The sequence below is a fragment of the Pelmatolapia mariae genome, linkage group LG2 (genome assembly GCF_036321145.2).
Source record: "Pelmatolapia mariae isolate MD_Pm_ZW linkage group LG2, Pm_UMD_F_2, whole genome shotgun sequence".
Classification (NCBI taxonomy): Eukaryota; Metazoa; Chordata; class Actinopteri; order Cichliformes; family Cichlidae; genus Pelmatolapia; species Pelmatolapia mariae.
Genome location: NC_086228.1, coordinates 20396042 through 20416794, shown reverse-complemented (window position 1 = coordinate 20416794; position 20753 = coordinate 20396042). Strand labels below are relative to the sequence as shown.

Here is a 20753-nt window from a genome sequence, read left to right as displayed (position 1 = left end):
AAATATGCGTTATCCTTAGTAGCATGGGCCACATTGTGTAGCTAACCTTGGTTTTTTTACACATTTATTGTGCACTATATTGGTTCGCATCTCAAATGTTGTAAGTTTCAATTGTTCTTTTATGTTAGACATAAAAATGTGATAAGGACTATTCTTTCTTTTCTACTTATAAGAGAAAATACACAGTAGCAAACACTGCAGGGCAAAGGTCCACCAAAGGTCCACAATCATGGAGCCAAGTCAAACTTTTTTTTTCCTTACACAAACATTTAAAAGGACTATAAGTAAAGTACAAAAAATGATCAATGTGAATGACCAGAGAGTCCAATAGAATTATGTGTTTTTTATTATTTATATGTAAACCCAAAATTGAACACAACAGAAGTAACAATAAACTATTCTTATAACCCGTGAATACTTTAATTTGTATGTTTTTATTTGTAGTTCAGTTCTTTGCTTTCTTTTTGTTCTTCTTGTCTTTGGCTTTTCTTCTTTGTTCTTTCTTTTCTTTTTTCCTTTTTTTCTGATGATTTTTCATTTGAGGAGGAGGTGGAAGCTTCTCTAGTCCTCCAGTCTGATACTTCTGCAATTTTTTGCTGTTCTGTTTTTGTTTTGTCTAATTAAAAGTAGTGAAAAGTACACTGCGGTTTTTCAACAATAAAAGTTGAGCAGTTTAACATTTTAAATCTATGGTTTCCTTTTCCACTAAAACACCCGGACATTATGCACTACTTAAAATTACCTATTGTATAATGATTCCTTCTTGTCTCTATAATTGTGAAATATTACCCCCTTAACAAAACTATTCTATATGATTTTATTCTATAATACCACTGTGATTTAAGATAAAAATTGAAAGTGAAATTCCACTTAATTCTAAAGGGATTACACTCATTGTCAAGGGCTACTCGAAACACTTATCTGTGCATGAAAACCTCTGTTAAAGTTAAAGTGTTACATACAACAAATATGCAGTGATTTTCCATAGTAAAGTCAGCTACATTTAAGTTACATTTGCAATGAACAATAAAAAAGCAAATGATGGTTATAAATGATAGTGAAATCTTGCAGTCCAAATAATTTTATTTCATCAGATAATTAATTCCTGGAGAAACTGAATCTTGTCATGAAATTGCTTTAAAGTTCTACATGTATTGTGAATCCAGGATGTCCAGATACTTGGCCTCAATCATTCTTGGAAGCAAGCTCGTCCTGAGAGAAAACACATTAAAAATGTGTGTATTATTTACAAGGAAACAACAAATCTTCAAGTATTTAGGGAAAGAACATCACCTCGTGTGTGTGTGTGTGTGTGTGTGGGGGGGGGGGGGGGGGGGGGGGGTTCAGTGGGAAGAGTGTCTTTCTACACGTAGAATGTATATAATAAAAATAACTGTAGACACAGCGGTCCCCTTTTTCTTTCTTTTTTTAATGTGAGAAAGTAAAGGCTTAATACTACTTTTTCCATATAAAACATTTAATTTTGTTTTGTTTTGTTTTTAAGAAGGTCGTGTTGTACTGAATTTGTTCTAACACTAACTGGTACTAATTGCAAAAATGGGACCATAAAATTGTGTTTCCTGAGGTCATTGCCAATGAGCTGCAGATAAGGATGCATGCAGATTTTCATGTTCCCACTCTGCCCCCTGTTGGCCTGGGTTATCTCACCTGACAGGGACCAGCAGGATCATCAGCAAGGGGAAAACCATCTTCATGTAGGGCAGAGGATACATCCCGAATGCACACAGAATGATCAGCTGGATTATCTGCAGCCCCGTGAAGTAGTGGACCTTCCTCTGAGGCACACGGCGAATGTAGTGAGTGGGAGGATAGGAGGTCTAGACAGAGACAGAATAAGATATGATTAACTATGTTTTAAGTGAGATTAACTATAATACCCCTCTCAAGCCAAGATTTGTATATAATAGCACACCTGTTGCTGCAGCATAAATTACCATTTGAGAAGAAAAGGTATGCTAAATACTCCTGTAAGCTCTGGAATTGTCGTGCAACATTTGCATTTTTTTCAGAAGTGCATTGCTTTGTATTTTACAGAAATGTTGTTATTTTAGTCAAACTCATTGCTATGCAAAAATGCGCCATGTTATTGTACTATATTTTGTCTATTTAAACCAGACCATGATAAACTCTTATGACAAAAATAACTTTGTTTTCCAAAAACTCATTAAAAACAAGTTGTTCTTGTTATGATAGGCCATGGTGTGTACCAACTTATCATATGAAAGTTCTGTGATATAACAAGAGTGGGACCAGTCATGTGATAACAAGAGATGTTTGTTTCACCTTTTTTTCTTCCAGAAGAGCGATGTTTTTTTTTCTGCTGGATTTTAGTTCACTCTTCTACTTTTTTATTTGTTAGTTAGTTATTCGTTTTGTTTTTTACACTACTACTGGTTATCATTTGTAAAGCTCAATCAATACGAAGGAAACAAAGAGACAATAAAATAGAATGAGGAACATGATTGGCACTTATTAGCAACCAGATCAGTAAATCAAACCACACTCTTCTTATCTGCTTCATATTCACCTGTTCCTTTAGCAGGAGGGTCATGCGGTCCACCATTTGATTTCCGTCAAGTGAAGTGGCTGCGATGTAAAGGAAGAGGCCATAGAGGACAGGCTTGGGAATCCACTGCAGAGGAATGGGCAGCATGAACACGGACAGGCCGATCAAGATGTTGGCCACCAGTGAGGTCAGACGTGTTTCCTTCACACTAACAATGCTATTAGGAGAAAAAGAGAGGAATGAGTTATTTGAGCAACCCAGAACAATCTTTATATCTTTTAATTCATAAGATCAGCTTTTGAATCCAACATGAAAGGATAGAAATTAAATGGATCACTGACGTATTAAACAATTTATGGGCAACTATGCACACTACATCTGCTGCAGACATAAGCCAGAGTTTCTTTAAACTACATAACCATTTTGTTATTTTGCTTAGTTTTGAACTGACACTCTGTTGCAAAGGTTTCAAACTGAGTGTTAAAAGCATTCATAAAAGCTGATGCTTTCCATGAGCTCAGAGCACACCTTGTTTTAACTTTACTCACGTCGTGTAGAGGTGTCCGTTCTCTACTTGCTGTTCTACTTTGGCAAGCTGACGGGCATGCAGAGAGGAATGTGGGAAAGCAGCGTGCATCCATGGCAACCCCAGACAGGACATGAGGATGTTAATAAAGCCAGTCAGCATTAAGTCCCAGTGGAATGCTGTGCCTTTTAGCAACCTGGTATAGATGTTCACACACATAAGCTTAAAGTGGTTTGTCAGTAAAGGCACAGCAGTTCACGCATCAATACCAAATACTGTAAAGGTAACATTTAAATCACAGGTTCTGCTGTGTGTCGTTCTTCTCATAGCTTAGAATTCAAACATAAAGTGGGGTTCGTACTTGTGTTCCGGCACATGTGTCAGTGAAATGACGATGTTCTGGTCAATAAAGATGAGCAAAGCAAGTAGAAACCCCAGACCAACTGCACTCAGTGCATTCATTCCTGACAGCTTTTCAAATGGAGGGAACTTGAAGATCGGACCATCGTGTACACTGAACACGGGAACTAATAGAAGCAAAGAATTTAGAGAAAACTTGTTACAAACATACAATGAAAACAAAAAATAAATAAATGCTTGAACACTAACCTTTCTGCTAGTAGCCTCTGTTTTAAAAGCAATGCTTAAATTCTGTGTCTATCTCTCACACACACAAAATCCCCAGACTGGGTTTAAAGTTCACTTGAAGCAAATGTTTTCCCCTTTCAACAGAGGATTTATGAACAGTGAAAAATGTTATGTGCCAGGGTTGTGACTTTAAGCCTCAAGAGTACTCTTCTATCATTTCTTTCATTTGAAAGATCCATACTCACGCTGTATGTCAATGAAAAGGTAGGAGCCAGTGAAGGAGAGTATCAGCACAGACACAGGCAAAGCACAGTCAGACACCACCTCTCTGATTTTGGCATTCAGATACGGGCTGTTGGGAAAATAGCGATAAATATTTCAGCGTTTTGCAACTCTGGTGTAATGACTTCTACAAGTAGTTTTACAGCACTATTTACTGCAGTTACTCTTTGTGTTTGGAAAATAATTCATGTCAAGTGCTGAAAGCTGCCACTGAGGAAAAAGAACAATGAAACCCCAGGAGTCAGATACAGAAATGCATGATAACAGAGTCACATATATCTAACTCACGCATTCCAGTAATATCACTGCAGGGTGAAATTCATTGCACATGATTTGTAACCTTGCAATCCAGTCTTGGGATGCACTTTTTGTCCTTGTTTTGTAGGTTATGTGAACCTATTTGCAGCTAGCATGAGGGGAAGTGGAAGTAACTATCACAAATCTTCTCATTTGCTTCAGCTTATTTGGGTGAAGGTCATGGGGGCAGCAGTCTAAGCAGAGATGCCCAAACCACTCCCCAGCAACCTCCTCAAGCTCTTCTAGGGACATCCTGGCTGGATGTCTCATAAATTACATGGCTTCTTTTGAATTGGATAAAGGTAACTAGCTATTTATCTACTACATTATACAACTGCAATATCCTTTGTTAATTTAAACCCAGGCTTAATAAAATCACTACTAGGTAAAAACAGCAAATAGTCTTGTTACACATAGTGGAGTAAAGCTCCTGATAACTTTAATATTTCATCTCAGTATTGCACACATAAGTGCTGCACATGAGTAAATGCATTTTCTGTCATCGCTTATAACAGAGTTTAAATTTGTTCTGCAGATTTTTAAAATTCTGAATATAAAATGGACGACAGTTAAAACACAGCTTTCATGTTATTAGTTAAAGAATAACATTGTTATACTGCAATACATCCTACTACTTTAAATACCAAGTGTTAAAAATGTGGCAGTGCTTTCCATTTTATGTCTCATACAGCATCTCTGGTTGTATCACATCATATATCTTTCACATTTGATTGTTCCATCTTTCTATTATTGCAGTTCAGCTGACTAAAATATTCAAGACATGACATTTTTATGGCTTCACTACTCCAGATGGAAAAGAGTCTGCTTTGGGCAGCATTTGAAACAGAGTATTTCCCCTGATGTATTTGGTATGTTTTGAAATATTGTTTTCTCTTGCGTGTAAAGTGTACTGAAGCACAGTTTGCTTTTCATACGCTCAAATTTCAATGTGGAACTTGTACTTTTAATGTGGTATTTGTACCTGATGACACTTTATTGCTCTTTTATAAAGATGACAGATGCGTTCCCAGGAGAAAAAAAACTAGAGTTGCGCCTCTGCTTACTACATATATTTTGATACGATAAAATAAGCTATAAAATGGTTCAGATATCCATAATGTGAAACAATAAGTGAACAAACATTACCTCCTCTTGATGAGGTAGAGTGTATAACCCAGCCACAATGTCCCCAACATGAGCAGGAGACAGAGGATGGGTCTTTCTCTTGTGCATAACACCAAAGACTCAGGCAGGAAGATTGACTCATGCCCCTCTGCATGTCCTGACATCATCCCGGTCTCATTGTGATGCTCCAGTGGGGTGTCTGTCTTGTTTTTTGCACTGTCTAGAATCTCATTAATCTGCTGAAGCACCAGTGTTTTGTTTGTGGTCGTGAGAATGGGCCCGTGGTAATAATGGTGAAAAACTAGAAAGTGGAGTAGAAAGATGGAAGAAGAAGAAGAAAAAAGGGATGTCACTAAGGACAAACTAGAACACAAGATATACCTGTATGTGATCTTAGTGGAAAACATCCCACAGTCACAGGAACTTATTATAAAGTCTGTAGCAGGAAATGTAACATAGAGCATACAGTTACAGTTAGTTTTTTACAAATGTAACAGATGGTTAACGTAATAACCTTTAAGTCATTCTCTGCATATTTACAGTTATTCAAGCATTGCTCAATTTGGAGTCGATTGGCAGAAAATTACAAGAGCCTGAGGCTCAGAAGAAAAAATCTTAAGAATCCAACAAATGTTTAGCCATTTTTTTTCCTGACTTGTTACAGAAACTTATGGAAAAAATTATTGTGAACTATTATTTTTGTGTTAATATTATATATGTCCTCATAGAATACTGTTCTGTTTCTACTATTTGCTTGTTTTTCCTAAAAAGATTTTATTGTGGTAGTCTGACATTAGTTGGACTCACTTTTGATTGTGCCTTTCACCGCATCTCCAACAAATGCAATTGAGATGAACAATGCAATCACTTCTTCTGTTGAGCTGGAAGAAAAGAGACGCAAAAGAAGTATGGTGCGATCATTCATGTTGTATCAAAAGTGTGTTTTTTTTTTCCAAACCACAGACAAAACATTAACTTCAGTGGAAAATTATGGCTAAAATGGCACGAGAGAATGAAAGAAAATTACCGATTAAAGCTGAAAACAACAAGTAATAACAGATTAGCTTTTATCGGTTCACTTCAGTGTTTAGATACAAGTAGTGGCCTTCTGTCTGTGATATTTAATAGTAACAAATATTGTTTGTGAGTGTGTATTTACCGTTTGAAGAGTTTCATCAGCAGGCTGACATTGAATAAGCCTCCGAGGATGAGGAACAAGCTGTTCCATAAACCGATGCAGGCGTAGAAAGCATCAAAGTCGAGGTCGTAGTCATCACAAATACCCCTGATGACTGCAAATTATACAATAACACACACACAAACTCATAAAAGTCAATTAATTTCAAGAGTGTTCCACTATTTAAGTGTCAACATATTGCTTAGCGAGTTGTTGTAATTAATACCTGCATTTTTAAGGGTCAATTCTCAGATCTGACTATTGTTTGTAGTATTAATTATATGCAAGGCAGGTGATGTATGAAGCAGATTATCAGGAGTCTTTTTTTATATAACAACAGCTGTCTGTGGTGACTGGAGATGGTGTTTAAAAAAACCAAATCATGAAATAAAAACCTAAAAATTTAATTCAAAAGAGATTCAAGAGGTCTGCAGAGATTAGTCAAGTCTCTGTGGGTGGATCCTTGCAAACCAACATTTAAGCCAAAAGATGTGATAATGAGTTACATGAAGTCATTTCAGACTGCCTTCGTTTCTTTATCGCTGTGGCCCAGTAATGACTTTATTTAATTGCTTTTGCTGCCTAATGTTAGCCATCAGGCTTGACTCTGACCTCATTTGCTGCACCTAATCTCACCATGTAAACTTCAAAGCAAACTAATTTTATGAGTTATTTGTTATTTAATAAATGTTACTTTTTCAAAAATCTTACCTCTATAGTCTGATATATAAATCGTAGCAAGCAATACATACCGCTTATGAAGATGGCCAGTGGTGCAGTAGTCAGCGGAATGACAAGCGGTGAGCCAGCAAACAAAGCATAGATCACTCCTCCAATGCTCTGGCCAACAATGGTCTTCTGAACATCTTTTATTGAATGAAACAGATACATATTTTTCATTAAAGCTGTTGAACATAGTGCTTCATACTGTGTGCCAAATTAAGAGTAAAGAAAAATCCCATACCTATTTCTCCTCTTGTGCTTTCGTCATTCAGTGAACCAAAGGCAATGGCAGGCAGTAGAATTGCAATGTAGAGGAAAATCGCAGTGGTGGTGTACTTCAAGAGAGAGCGGTCATTTCCAATTATACCTGTTTGAATTATACAAAATGTTACTAAAGTTATACCAGTAACAAATCCACAAAACAGAAATGTGAAAGAAATTGTTATTACCATCTGTGAAGTCTGAGGGGTACAAAGGCAGTCTGCGGCGGAAGTCATCATAAACACCCTTACCAAATCTGAAGAAATCTATGCACTGCGAAGACAGTAGAACATAGTCAGGCCCACTGAAGCTGTGACAATATAATATGACATAATATAATGCTATATATTACAATAGAATGCATAATGTATCAGAAATGTGACTGTGATATGCTTTTGAACTAAACCAGAAACATGCAGTCATTTACTGTACTGTACAAAAGTCTGAACTATGCTGGTACACTGTGGCCATGATTTATACATCATTAAAAGTACGGGCAGCATAAATGCCATAGACTTTGTTCACGCATGTTGCTTTAGGTATCAGTGAGAAGATAAACAAAGACACTGGAAAGCTATTTTGAGTAATGTATCTGTCAGTTTGAAGACTTATTAGAAGGGAAAAAACTACCCAGTGGACATAAAAATGTTTTTGCTATGACTTTATCATTACAACCACACGTACAGTAAATATTATAAATCCAAAAAATAATCTACCAGGAGTTTGCACTTATGTGTGAAATGTTTATTTGGCTAGAAGAGGGTTTGGCCTTCATGTAAAATGACCCTGGATCCTTTACTGTGTGGTGCAGTTGTTTCAACATTCGCGGATTATTAAAAATAATCTGAGGATACAAGTGTAGTGTCTCAAATCCAAAACACACACTTAAAAAACAAACAACAACAAGAGAAAAAGTGTATTAAACTAACTGTTGATAGCATTTGCTTCCATGAAGCCAGATTCTGAATTAGACACAGACATTTTGGAAGTAAAACTGGATTTCTTCTCTTCTTATATTCTTGGTGTTTTAGAAAAGACCCTTTTTACTCCTTTAAAAAAAACAATGACGTGAAAGCGATCACAAACATAAACTTCCATTACCAACTTCTGTCACAGAACACAAAAATGTATTTTAAAAAAATAATTACATTCACATTTGTGCTTTGAATTTATCTTTGTGACTTTTGTATTTAAAAATGATCCAAGTGGAGACATTTAGCTGATATACGATATAAAACTGAGGTGCTGGCATCCATAATGTTTATTTTCATATTGTACTATTCTAGGATTGCAGGTTAGGCTTAAAGATTGGCTTGGCAGCAGCAAGCCTATACTTAAATGCTGTTTTGAAAGCAGTCAGAACATCAGGTGTAACCACAACCTGTTGTAAACTTAAGTCTTTTACAACCTATTACATGTTTTTTCACTTAACAGTACTTCGGTGTTTCCTTTCTCCCACCTCGTGCTGAACAAACACATTTCATCTTAATTAGAAACTGGACTTAATGACATGCTTTATCATTACATGGACGTGCACACATTCAGCTGACATTTCCATCAAAGACTTGGCTGCTTTTTCAGTCTTTATTGGGCATTCTGGCTCAACTACTTTATATTACTGCAGCACATATGCCTGAATAACAGGGAAACGGGGTGGTCTCCACATCTGAAAACAACCTAACATTCAGTAGAGAAATTTGTTTATAAAAGTGACTAGTTAGCTAGATTTACACATATGTTTCTGTTGGTTACTTATTTTTACCTGGAGAGGTTTGCCCCTGCGTGGATCTGAGTCCTCCACTTCCTCTATGACCGGTTTATCACTGATTACAGAGAGCTGTTGTCGGTGGTTGACAAGCTCCTGTTTGAACTCCTCTTCGGTCTTTGTCTCCAGAAGCTTCTGTCTGAAGGAAATGTCAGAGAACATTGTTGCAAATGTTCTACCCACCTCAATGGCTGTCTTGGTGCTTTTCTAAAAAACACAACAACAAAGTTGATGTTATGTCATTCTCTGCATTCTCTGATTCACAGCAAAAAGCCTTCGACGGGATCGAATGGCCATTCTTATTTGAAGTTTTGAAAAAGTTTGGCATTGGAAACAGATTTTTTAAATGGATTCAATTGATATACTCCAACCCTCAAGCAGAGATTTTAACCAATGGCCTTTTTTTCCGCACCATTCAGATTATATCGTGGAACTAGACAAGGGTGCCCCTTGTCACCTCTTTTGTTCACCTTGGCAATTGAGCCTCTTGCAAAGGCAATTCGGAATCATAAAAACATATCAGGAATTAAAGTAGGCAATGTTGACCACCGTTTTGCCCTATATACAGATGATGTGATCCTGTTCTGCACTAATTTAAACAAATCAATACCATCCATATTAAGTCTCATTAATACATTTAGTACATTTTCGGGTTATAAAATAAATTTTGATAAATCCGAAATATTATTTTTGAATTAAAATGAACGACAAAATCCTCCAATCAATACTCCCTTTCTGCTATCTGAACATGGGTTTACTTATCTGGGTGTGAAATTAGCTCCCTCAATTGAAAATATTCTGGCATCCAATTATAATTCCTTAACAACGTCAGTTACTACACTTCTAAATAGATGCATGAAACTACCTATATCTTTAATTGGTCGTATTAATATACTAAAAATGTCAATTTTGCCAAAATATCTTTACCTTTTTCAATCAATACCTCTCTCTGCACCAAACTTTTTCTTTTTAGATTTGCAAAAACTATTCCGAAACTTTATTTGGAATAACAGAAGACCAAGACTCAGAATGTCATTACTATACCTTCCTTATGAAAGAGGGGGTTTGCAACTTCCAAATTTAAAGTGGCACTTCTGGGCTGCTCAAATCAGAGCGGCAATGTTTTATTTTGTTAATGAGCAGACTCCAGTGTGGGTTTCTATGGAGTCTACAGAAATCAAAATTCCCCCTAACTTATATCTTTACTCAGCCGACAGGAAGACACTAAATAAGCAAACTAAGAACCCCTAAAAAACACTATAATGATCTGGTTTGAAACACATAACTACTTGGGAGAAATGTTACAACTGTCTAGGTTTACTCCGATATTTGGAAATAACAGCTTTCCTCCTGGTAGGGCGGATGCAGGCTTTAAATTTTGGTTCGATCAAGGTATAAGAAAAGTGTTTGATATATTTAGGAATAATACTCTTATGTCTTTTGAACAACTTAGAAGTACCTTTTCTATTCCTGTCAAACATTTTTTTAATTTCTTCAATTAAGAAATTTTATCTTAACCACACAAGGTAACAGCTTAGAAATCCCCACCTCCTCTCTAGAGAATACAGTTATAAATCATCTAAATGTGAGAGGCCAAGTTTCTGCATTGTACAAATTATTTATGGAAAATTCCAAAGAATCAACACAGTCTATTTTAGAGGCATGGAGGAATGATTTGCAAATGGATATATCTGATGATGAGTGGTATAAATCATGCTCCTTGGCCCACAGTCAGACAATTAATGTGCAATCTAAACTACTTTAATATAAATGTTTAACAAGACAATATCTTACTCTGTCAAAAATGCATCATTTTAACTCAAACATCTCAGACACCTGTATTAAGTGTGGAGTGGACAGGGGCACTTTATTTCACTGTATATGGGAGTGTCCACATGTGAAAATCTTTTGGGAAAAGGTAATAAATCTGTTAAGTCAAATCATTGGTGATGTGATTCCACTTCATCCTAAAATGTGTATTTTAAATATATACCCAAATAATTTTGTACCTGCTGCAAACAATAGAGCTCTGTTAACGATTAGACTTTTGGAAGCCAAGTGCTGTATTGCTATGTGTTGGAAAAATCAAAAAATATGTGAACTATCTCAGTGGCTTAATGGACTGACATCTATACTATCTATGGAGAAAATAACTTATGCATTAAGAAATAAACTGGACAAGTTTGGGGCTATATGGTCAAAATTCTACAACTTTTTTGGAGAACTGCAACTGCACTGTGGACTTAACGGCCTGAAGCACTAACTTGATTTGTATATCTGCCCTTCCCTTCTGTTATGGTTTGCTTTGTTTTTGTTTCTATTACTATGTTGTTTTTGTTGTTGTTGTGGGCTTTTTGTTTTTATTTATTTATTTATTTATTTTGTTTTGTTTTTATTTTTTATGTCCATGGTGTATCATGTAAAACCGGTTAAAACCAATAAATAAATGTTAAAACAAAACAAAACAAAAACAACAAAGTTTGGCTTTGTTAGTTTCTGTCAATTTAAATGATAATTTAGGTGATGTTATTATGTTGTATTGTTATGTTAATTATCACATGTGATTTTTTTGTATTTAATAATATAGCAAAAACACTGAAATACTTAGTAGGGGTTCTTTTAAATTTGACTTGTGAGGATAATGTATTACACGTTTTTTAAATATTCAGTGTCATTTTTGTTTAGTGTTTCAGAAACAGTGGGATTAGGGGACAAATGATTTTGGTTGTTAGGGCCCCTCCCTGAGCCTGGTTCTGCTGGAGGTTTCTTACAGTTAACTGTTTGGATAAATTATGACAACCTCAATCAGGATTTTTATTCATCTTTATCATGGAAAAAAGCTCTTTGAACTTCATTTTTTAAAAACATGTACACAGTTTGTTACATGTCCACTTCGGTGGACAACATACATTTTGACTTATGAATTTGGTATGGAGTGCCACATCAGTGTCCAATATAGTGGTTTATGTGCAAGTACACCATCAACACTGACACAAATACAAGAAATACAAATACTTTGAATGGCTGTCCACTGTAGTGACCACTGTGCGTTAAAAGGGAGCTTTTCCTTCCAACTGTTGCCAAATCGCTTGCTCATACAGGGTCATATGATTGTTGGGGTTTTCTCTATTGTAGGGTCTACATTATAGTATAAAGCACTTTGGGTGACTATTGTTGTGATTTGGCGCTATCTAAATAAAATAGAATAGATCTTTATTGTCACTGTTACAAGAACAATGAAACACAGTTTGACATCTCTCCATTAGAAGCATGTAGATTTTTTTTTTTACATTAAAAGTCCTTTAAAATTGAATTGAATTGTGTTGTTTATTCACTTGACTCTTTTTTGGTTTGTAATAAGTCAGGAAAACTGAAGAGTTAAGTTAAACATCATGGAAAGCCAGTGAATACTGACCCAAAAAATAATCAATAAACAGACTGTCAAAATAGATAATCGATTATTATTATAAATGTGGACTTAGCTGATTTATGTCCAAGCCTGAATATTTAGTTAATACCAAACACAACATTCCTCAAATGGCCTTTTGAGGTTGGCAAAAAAGTTAAATGACCAGCTTTAAAGCAGAAACCAACATGTCTATGTGTAATTACTAATTAGTAAGAATGAAAATGATACAAGAGTCAATTTTATATTTGTTTTATTAGGGGTGCGGCCTCTTTGAGTGACAGGCAAATGTCCACAACTGTAACTGTCACTTCCTAGATGTTCTAGGCATAACATCAACTGATTCATGTTGATGAACTGGACCTCTCAAATTTGGCCTCCTAAGCTGTTTATTGGGCATAACTAGCACGCATCTGTGTCTGTGTGCTGCACTGATGGAGTGAAAGTATGGATGAACTTTACCAATCAAGCTTGCTGGGCAACATCTCTAGCCACGTGTTTAGGACGTTTTTGAATTTTGAAGCATTATCTACTGTATTACCGTAAAAACTTCATGTATAGGATCACAAGTCAAATCTAATAAATACCATTTACCAAAATCCCTCCTGAAATTATACTATGTTACAAATTCTCTTTTCAGTTTCATCTTAGAGTTGAGACATATAACTCATCCAAATATGGTATATTGTCTCTCTGTCTCTATGTGTTAACCCTGCGTCAGACTGCCAACCTATCCAGGGTGTACCCTGCCTCTCGCCTTATGGTAGCTGGGATAGGCTCCAGCTCCACTGCAACCCTGATAGGATAAGATAAGAGGATGGACAGAGGCCAAAACGACAAACTCAAGGCTTCCAAACAGCAGCCCGTAAGCCAATATGTGACGTAACAGTGGCTACATCAGGCTTTTACATGCAGTCTATGCAACTGAATATTATGGACAGTCATCAGCAAACAGTAATTGCTTGCAACAAGTAAGCTATCGACAAATTAAGAAAAAATTAAGATGATATTCAGAATATGAGTGGAGAATTTGACCTTACTGTTCTAGGTGGAGCGAGGATAAGGACGACGTAGCGAGCTTCACAACAGTTGACACCCCAGTTTTGTGGTCTCTCCAGGCGGGTGATGCAGACATGACGTCTCTGCAGATTCCTCACATTCGAGCTGAATTCAAAGAAACGTATTATTTGAAATCAGTTAACCAATAAGAGACATGAACTAAACCTCAGACAGCTTTAACTGGAGATGAACTCACAGAATACAAAGCCAGGACTGCTGGTAATGAATGCCAGTAGAAGTTGCCGTCACACCCTGAATGGTTTCTGACAGAAGATGAACTGTGGAAACATAATCCAATAAACAGCAAAATCAGACTAAATGCTCATTTTTTAGTTGTCTTTAATGTAATCAAGTGATTTAGACTTCTTTGGTAACATGCTCATTCACCATTGATCTCTTTCCTTCCTGCGTCTGTGAACAGTGAGTTCATGATCTCATCCACATCCCAACTCTCACGGCCTTCGACCACAACATAAGTTAACATTTGCCTTAGCACCTCATCCAGAGTGGCAGCTTTTTCATCCAGAAGGATGCTTGCCTGGGCCAGAAAGCCATCCAGGTCTCTGTGGGCGCGGACTTCCTCCTCGAAGTTCATGGGCTTAACATACTGGTGGGAAGCAAGAACAAAAGCTATTTAAATCATGGATGCAAGTGAATGAAATGAGGGTATCGTTTTCTGCCTGCTGTAAGTTGCTGATGCTCTCTCAGTTACATTAAAGAAAATATTTTAATTTGCTTTTGCTGCTGCAGTGTGGTTTAAATAAGAAAAAAGTAAGTAATGGTATAAAAAAAATTCATACAAAAAAGTAAATCTTACTTTTCTTGTTGTGTTTAAAAGCCCAAATCCAGGTCCTTCAGGATCTTCAGCAAAAGAAACACAAAACATTACTTTTATATGCAAAGACTGTCTTAGTATCACCAAACTGTTGCTCTAATACAGTCTTTTCTTTCATATTTCTAAAGGTTTCCTTCCTTCACTCCGGATTTTGAACAATGTTTCATTTGAATCAAAGCTGCCACACATGATTTGATAATGGTGGAGGCTGAAGTCAAATGTGATCTCAAATCCTAGACAAGTAAACAAGACAAGACTAAATAATTCCATCTGCTGTATTACTATAGTATCTTTACATTACAATGCAAAATGCTGTGATTTGGCGCTATGTAAATTAAATCGAATTGAACTGAATGAAGGCAAATTAAAGAAAGAAAGACCTGAAGGACTAATCTGGATCTCATTGTCATAAATGTGGTCCTTGTTGGTAGTAGGTGAATCCTCCACATAGTCCTGCTCCCCATCCCTCAGTTCTGTGAACAAATAATAAATGAGTGCAACAAAGTCCCAGAGTACATACATTACATATAACTGAGGAGTTATATCTCATAAACAGCATAATCCAATAATATTCAATAAATAAATTTTCACTTTACAATTGTTTGACTTGTAAAGGTCATCATACAACCCTGTTTATTAAGATAAATCACACTAAGATAAAACCTCTTCTTTGCATCAAGGTTAAGATGCTATGCTAGCCACATTAACAATGCCTCCAGTAAGGGAGAATTTATTTTGCCCTCCCACCACTCTACCATCTGTTGACAAGAGGGAGAGAGAGAGAGAGACTGCCAATAAAACCAGACATGCAGCAATATAACAACAGCAGCCTCTCGTAAATTCCTTCATTGTATAGAAGATAAATATGGCTTCTCAGTTGCTAGTTTTATGGGGGAAGAAAAAATGGCCTCAGAATTAGACAATTAACCCTTCACGGGCAAAGCTTTGAGCTATGATTATTCACTCTTCCCATCATTGACTCAGAGATCATCTGTCTTGTTATTTATTCATTAATTAACACACAGTGAACAGACTGGCTGTGCCCACCAGCATGTGAAATGGGTCATCAGTGAGCAGAGAGAAGAACAGACATCTGCATAAATAATAGTGATACAATAAATTTAGACGCGTACGATCCCCACCGTCCTGAGGGAAAAATAATCTTTGTTACTGTGCAGATCACTTGAACTTCATAAAAGAGCAAAAGTCTGCTGTAAAAAGCAATACGCACCCATCTCTTGGAAAAAGTAGCCATTCTTAGGCCTCTCTGTGGATGGAGCCGCTGTGGATTGAAGGAACAAATATGATGTTTACAAAATGTCCTGCTCAACTTCAAGCGCAGTCTTTTATATTAAAGATTTTCATCACTGTTTGTATTGTCTGTCATCCAGTTCTTTAAGTGCAGTATGGAAAAGTTAGAATCATATCACTATAAGGACAGAATAAACTATTTTGAATCACTAATATTTTTTCAGATAATGAAGTTTATGTAAGTGCACAATAACTGGAGTGTTAATATATAGTGTTAGTGTTAATATGTTTCTTTGTTACACATCAAGCACATTTTTCAGAAGCTGCTACTGGCTAACATAAATTGTTGTTAATAGAATCTCTAAGGATATCACTTTCATTTTAGGATGCATCTCAAGATTTCATCTTTTTTTCTCTGCACATGCTTATGCATTCTGCATACACATTTTACAAATTCCTATTAGAAAGCGAGCACACACGTCTAAGCACAGTTACTTCCAGATTTTCCAAAATAATGTGATGCTGTTATGAAAATTAAGGAGCTTATGTCAAGTTATGGTAATGCTGTGGAGAGAGAGGGAAAAAAAACCAAGAACCTGGCAATCTTAAAAGAGATCTGTGAAGTCTCGGTTACAGAACAAATCTAGTGCCAGCTGTGTCTGATGTTTGTATTGGCGGTCATGTATCTGTGAGACACTGCTGCAGCTGTACAGATGAGTTTTCATTGCCTGAAGCACTGTTTGGCTCTAGGGGCTTGCGAGCAAGGCTATATCTCAAAGCAGATTAGATAGAACATTCCCAGGCCTCCTCCTCTTCACAGGAGTCCACACAGACTACACAGCCGTCTGTGCCAGGACAGTGTGTGGATGTGACCTCTGAAACTGCCTCATGAAAACATGAATGTCAGGTTTATTGTAAATATGCTAAACTATTCCTTATCAATATTGTGAACAAAAGGAGTAATGGCATCACTTTCTGATTAGTCCCTACTGAAAGCTGAGGTGAGGACATAAATGACATTTGGGGAAGAAAAAATAAGGGAAAAAATGGCTGAATTGTCAGTGACAGAAATGCTTGTCTATTATTACTTCTTGCTTATCATCTATTATGGCTAGCGGCCCCCACAAAAAAATGACCATTATGCCTTATAAGCAGGATATCACTGCCATCAGCATAGTAGTATGCTGGTGTTGGCATTTGGCTCAAAATAAAATTGTGTTTAAGTACAATTAAGAGTGCTAATGCATCTTGTTTTGTATCCTTGTATCAATCGCTGGTTTATCTGAATTTTTTTCAGTATGTTTTTCTCACTATGTTTGAATCTAAAATTGTATTTTACAGTTTTTGAAGTCTGATGTGCCAAATCACCCCTCTGTTGTTGCACATTGTTTGCTATCTGTTATTGGTCTATCTCATGAACCAAATCTGTAAGTCTTAAAGCATAACATATGATTTATTCTTACAGACAGCCACACAGCCATCTGTAGACTGTAAGCAGGCTATGTCCTTGTGAAAAAGGAAACAGGAGAATCCTTGTTGGGTCTCTGGAAACAAGTATGCTGAGCTGCAAATCTGAGAACTCTGTGCTGAAATGCACAAGGTCAAACTATGAAAGCAGAAGGGCCATGGTGTTCACATGTAAGGACTTATAATAGCTTGTCTATCAAATAAGAAGGTCAGCTAATGATATACTCCTATGCACCATTCAATAAAATACACTGAAAATACCTGCTGCTAAAGCAAAATCTTATCGAGACTTTGACCATGGTGGGTGCATGGTCCTGTACCATGAACAGTGTGTACACTGTGGTTCACAATGCAGACATATGCTTTGTTATAATATAAATAACAGGAAGGAGGAACTACCGCTCATTCCACATCAACACCTCAAAGGGTACCGATAAGGATAACCTAATGTTTGTTTATCCAGCACAGTGAATGTGCTGCATAAACAAACATTAGAAACCAACAGTGCAGTTACAGTTACATAATTTATACCAACCTAAGTATCTGACTGAAAGGAGGTTTTGCTCACTTCAAAATAATTTTATTTATTGTGGTACTAATCTTAAAAGAGCAACTTGATGTTCATTACAAGGAGGTTCTGCTGAATTATAGAAAACCTGGAAGCCTTTAGGTAATAATCTAAAGTCAAGTATCAGGGGTGTTATTGAGGTTGACATTGAAATGATCACCAACGCCAACCACAGAACGAAGGGCTGAGAATGGAAAACCTTGAGATTTGCCAGATTAGAACATTAGACATTTTTCTACCGGATAATCTTCTTAATCCTTGACCTGAGAAAACTCAAGTAGGAATTAACATATTAATGGCAATGATGAAAGTAAGTTCCAGGTCACAATGAGAATTGTCCCATTTTAGATATTGGTACCTTTAATGTTAGACATATTTTGGCTTGTAATAAACACTTACTAATTAATAATAATTAATAATAATCACTAATAATCAGGTCAGCCAGTGGAATTGGGTTACCATTAACATGAGCCTATACAATTCAGTAGATTTCTTTTCAAATGTTGTTATATAGGACCCGTTTTCAACAATAGTCATCTTAGGGCACCTGATGATGTAAAGACTCTGCAAGATTAGAGAGAAAACCTATTTTGTAAAGAAAAGCCAAATTTCAGTAAGAAATAATATATAACTTGGATAATTTTCTTGAACTGTTCCTGGTGACACAACAAAGTTAAAACTGGTGCTGGAAATATTTTTGCAGGTCTGTTATTAAAGCACTGCATGGCAGATGAGTGTATCATTTATTGCCATACTGTAAATATTGACCCATATGCTTTGCTTTTCACTTTCTGGGCAATGAAAGCATCTTTCTCCTATTCTGTAGTTTTACTGTTAACAACAAGAAGACATTAAAAATGTAACCACAAGTGAAAAGAATAAGGAAAGAAACATTCACACATACGCTCTAAAAAGGCTTTGTCTGCATGTTTGACACATTTCACTTCCTCACCTCACTCCACTCCTGTAAAACTTACCAGAGGGCACAAAAGTAAGGACCTTTTTGTCTTCCATGTTTCTCCAGGGATTTTTTAAATTTTAGGTCATTTGTTTTCCAAAGGTCAACCCATAATCTTTTATCTTTGCTCTGCTCGTCAGCATTTACTAGTCATCCTCCACATCTTTTATACACACACCCATACATACATACTGAGGTAGTTACCTCCCTGCACCTCCTCCGAGAGCACACGAGTTTGGAAGAGGGAGAGGGAGGGCAGAAAGGGAAAGCATGAGGGTGAGAGAGGTGCTCGTTTCTGCTGGGTCCTTGTGCCTATGAAATGGACTATATTCCAAGTAATTTTTAAAAAGGCAATTTTAGGGTTTTGGTATGTTATTTTCATAGGTAACTCTATGAGCATCGTGTGTAAGCTCTAACGTTTTAGAGCTTACACACGATAAACAATAAACAATAAACAATTCAAAAGTTATCAAATATCATGTTTCTTTTTGTAAATGTCATATAAATACAAAAAAAACAATGGGTACATTTAGATTGTACACAAACTGGTTCTGACAGATCAGTCAAGGACAAAGTGAGCAAATGTTCACTATAACAGGCTGAAACATTTAAACAGACCAGTAAAATATAAATATCGCATTTGCAGTCGAGGTAATGAAATACATGTTCCGTACATCTGTTATTGAATGCCATAGTCTCAGAAGAAATTCAAATTGCCATTGTTTACCGACTGGACACTGTTTTATTCCTCACTGGCACACCGTATTTCTTTCCACAACACCTGCTCAAATTATTCCTTATAATTCAATGCACATCCAAGAACATCAAGACACTAAAAAAAATGACCAGTGTTAAAACTATTGATCCATAACATTAAAAAATATGCTCAAGATTCTTTAGTTACACTATAAGAATCACTTTAATTACTTTAAGGTAGATTCTGAGGGGAACTTTTACTTGTTTACACTTTATTGTGGATCTACATCTTTATTTACACATACTGCTGGGAAACCCTCTTAACTGCTACAAACAGACCTGGCAAAGCTGTGAAAAAGAGCCCGTTTTAAGGTTTAAGTAACAATATTATAAACTTACGATATAAAATAACAGTACAGTATATTATATATTATTACAGTATAAAATAACTCCACTTATGATCTTCATTCTCACAGATAGGTGTGACAGTTATTTAAGTGCATGTCTTACATGCTGGTTATGAAATAAAGATACTTGATGGGAAGTTTAGAAATAAAATCTAATGATGCAAAAGTAGTGTCTTGACACCAAAAGATATAATTCTGTAATTTACTTAATATTTGAAAATATAAAATAGAATAGAATACCTTAGTCTGACATTGTACAGGTGCAGAATTTGGAATAATAAGAGTGAATATTTAGTTAATATTTATATAAGTTGCATTTATAGTATGTATTTGCAATGAAAGTTTCCAAAATCATAAATAACTTTTGTATTGAGATGTATATTTTGTAATGAGCTGTATAGATTAGATGTTTTCTGAGAATAGAAATAACATACACAATAATCATGATGATGAAGTCAAAACAGCAATATTCAAAGCAAAAGCAGTAAAAATGGAAGACAGACAATGAGACTGTATATAATATTTGACCTGTTTTGTTTAACATTCATATAGGAGGTAAGGTTGACTAGCAGCAGCTTGTTCATTTGACTGAATGAAGCTGTACTGATGGAGGCACTCTGTGATGACTATCACTTGTTTGTTGTGTTCTTGCTTGAATTTGGCTTCAGTCTAATGTTCAGTTTAAGAAGAAGAAGTGATTCCCTCATTTGCCTTGAGATGGCAGCAGAGTCTGGTGTTAAAGCAGCATGGCAGCAGCAAGGCTGGGATTCTGTCGGGGATTTTATAATAGCAAACTGAATTTTGCATGTTGTAAAGGACTGAGACTCTCAGAAGT

The 20753-nt window shown here is 36.1% G+C and overlaps 1 protein-coding gene across 1 annotated transcript; it reads right to left on the bottom strand.

Annotated features, from left to right (window-relative positions):
- Positions 1 to 1076: 1076 nt before the first annotated feature.
- Positions 1077 to 19040, bottom strand: LOC134636044 (solute carrier family 4 member 11-like). Its single transcript, XM_063485811.1, has 20 exons — positions 18835 to 19040; positions 15803 to 15853; positions 14952 to 15044; positions 14554 to 14597; positions 14124 to 14343; positions 13933 to 14014; positions 13718 to 13841; positions 9269 to 9478; positions 7695 to 7779; positions 7487 to 7612; positions 7275 to 7388; positions 6505 to 6637; positions 6153 to 6226; positions 5367 to 5646; positions 3887 to 3993; positions 3415 to 3580; positions 3076 to 3249; positions 2549 to 2744; positions 1669 to 1838; positions 1077 to 1212 (listed from the first exon to the last, which is right to left on the bottom strand). The coding sequence occupies exons 1-20, from the start codon at positions 18869 to 18871 to the stop codon at positions 1146 to 1148; spliced, it is 2553 nt and encodes an 850-aa protein (XP_063341881.1). The 5' UTR covers positions 18872 to 19040; the 3' UTR covers positions 1077 to 1145.
- Positions 19041 to 20753: the final 1713 nt, after the last annotated feature.

Excerpts from the sequence above, each read along its gene's own strand:
- LOC134636044 (XM_063485811.1), bottom strand. The coding sequence starts at position 18,871 with ATGGAAGACAAAAAGGTCCTTACTTTTGTGCCCTCTG. Across the intron at positions 7,613-7,694 it reads CCCCTCAGACTTCACAGATG|GTATAATTGGAAATGACCGC; the intron begins GTAATAACAATT and ends TAATTCAAACAG. Across the intron at positions 3,250-3,414 it reads ACACATGTGCCGGAACACAA|GTTGCTAAAAGGCACAGCAT; the intron begins GTACGAACCCCA and ends CATCTATACCAG.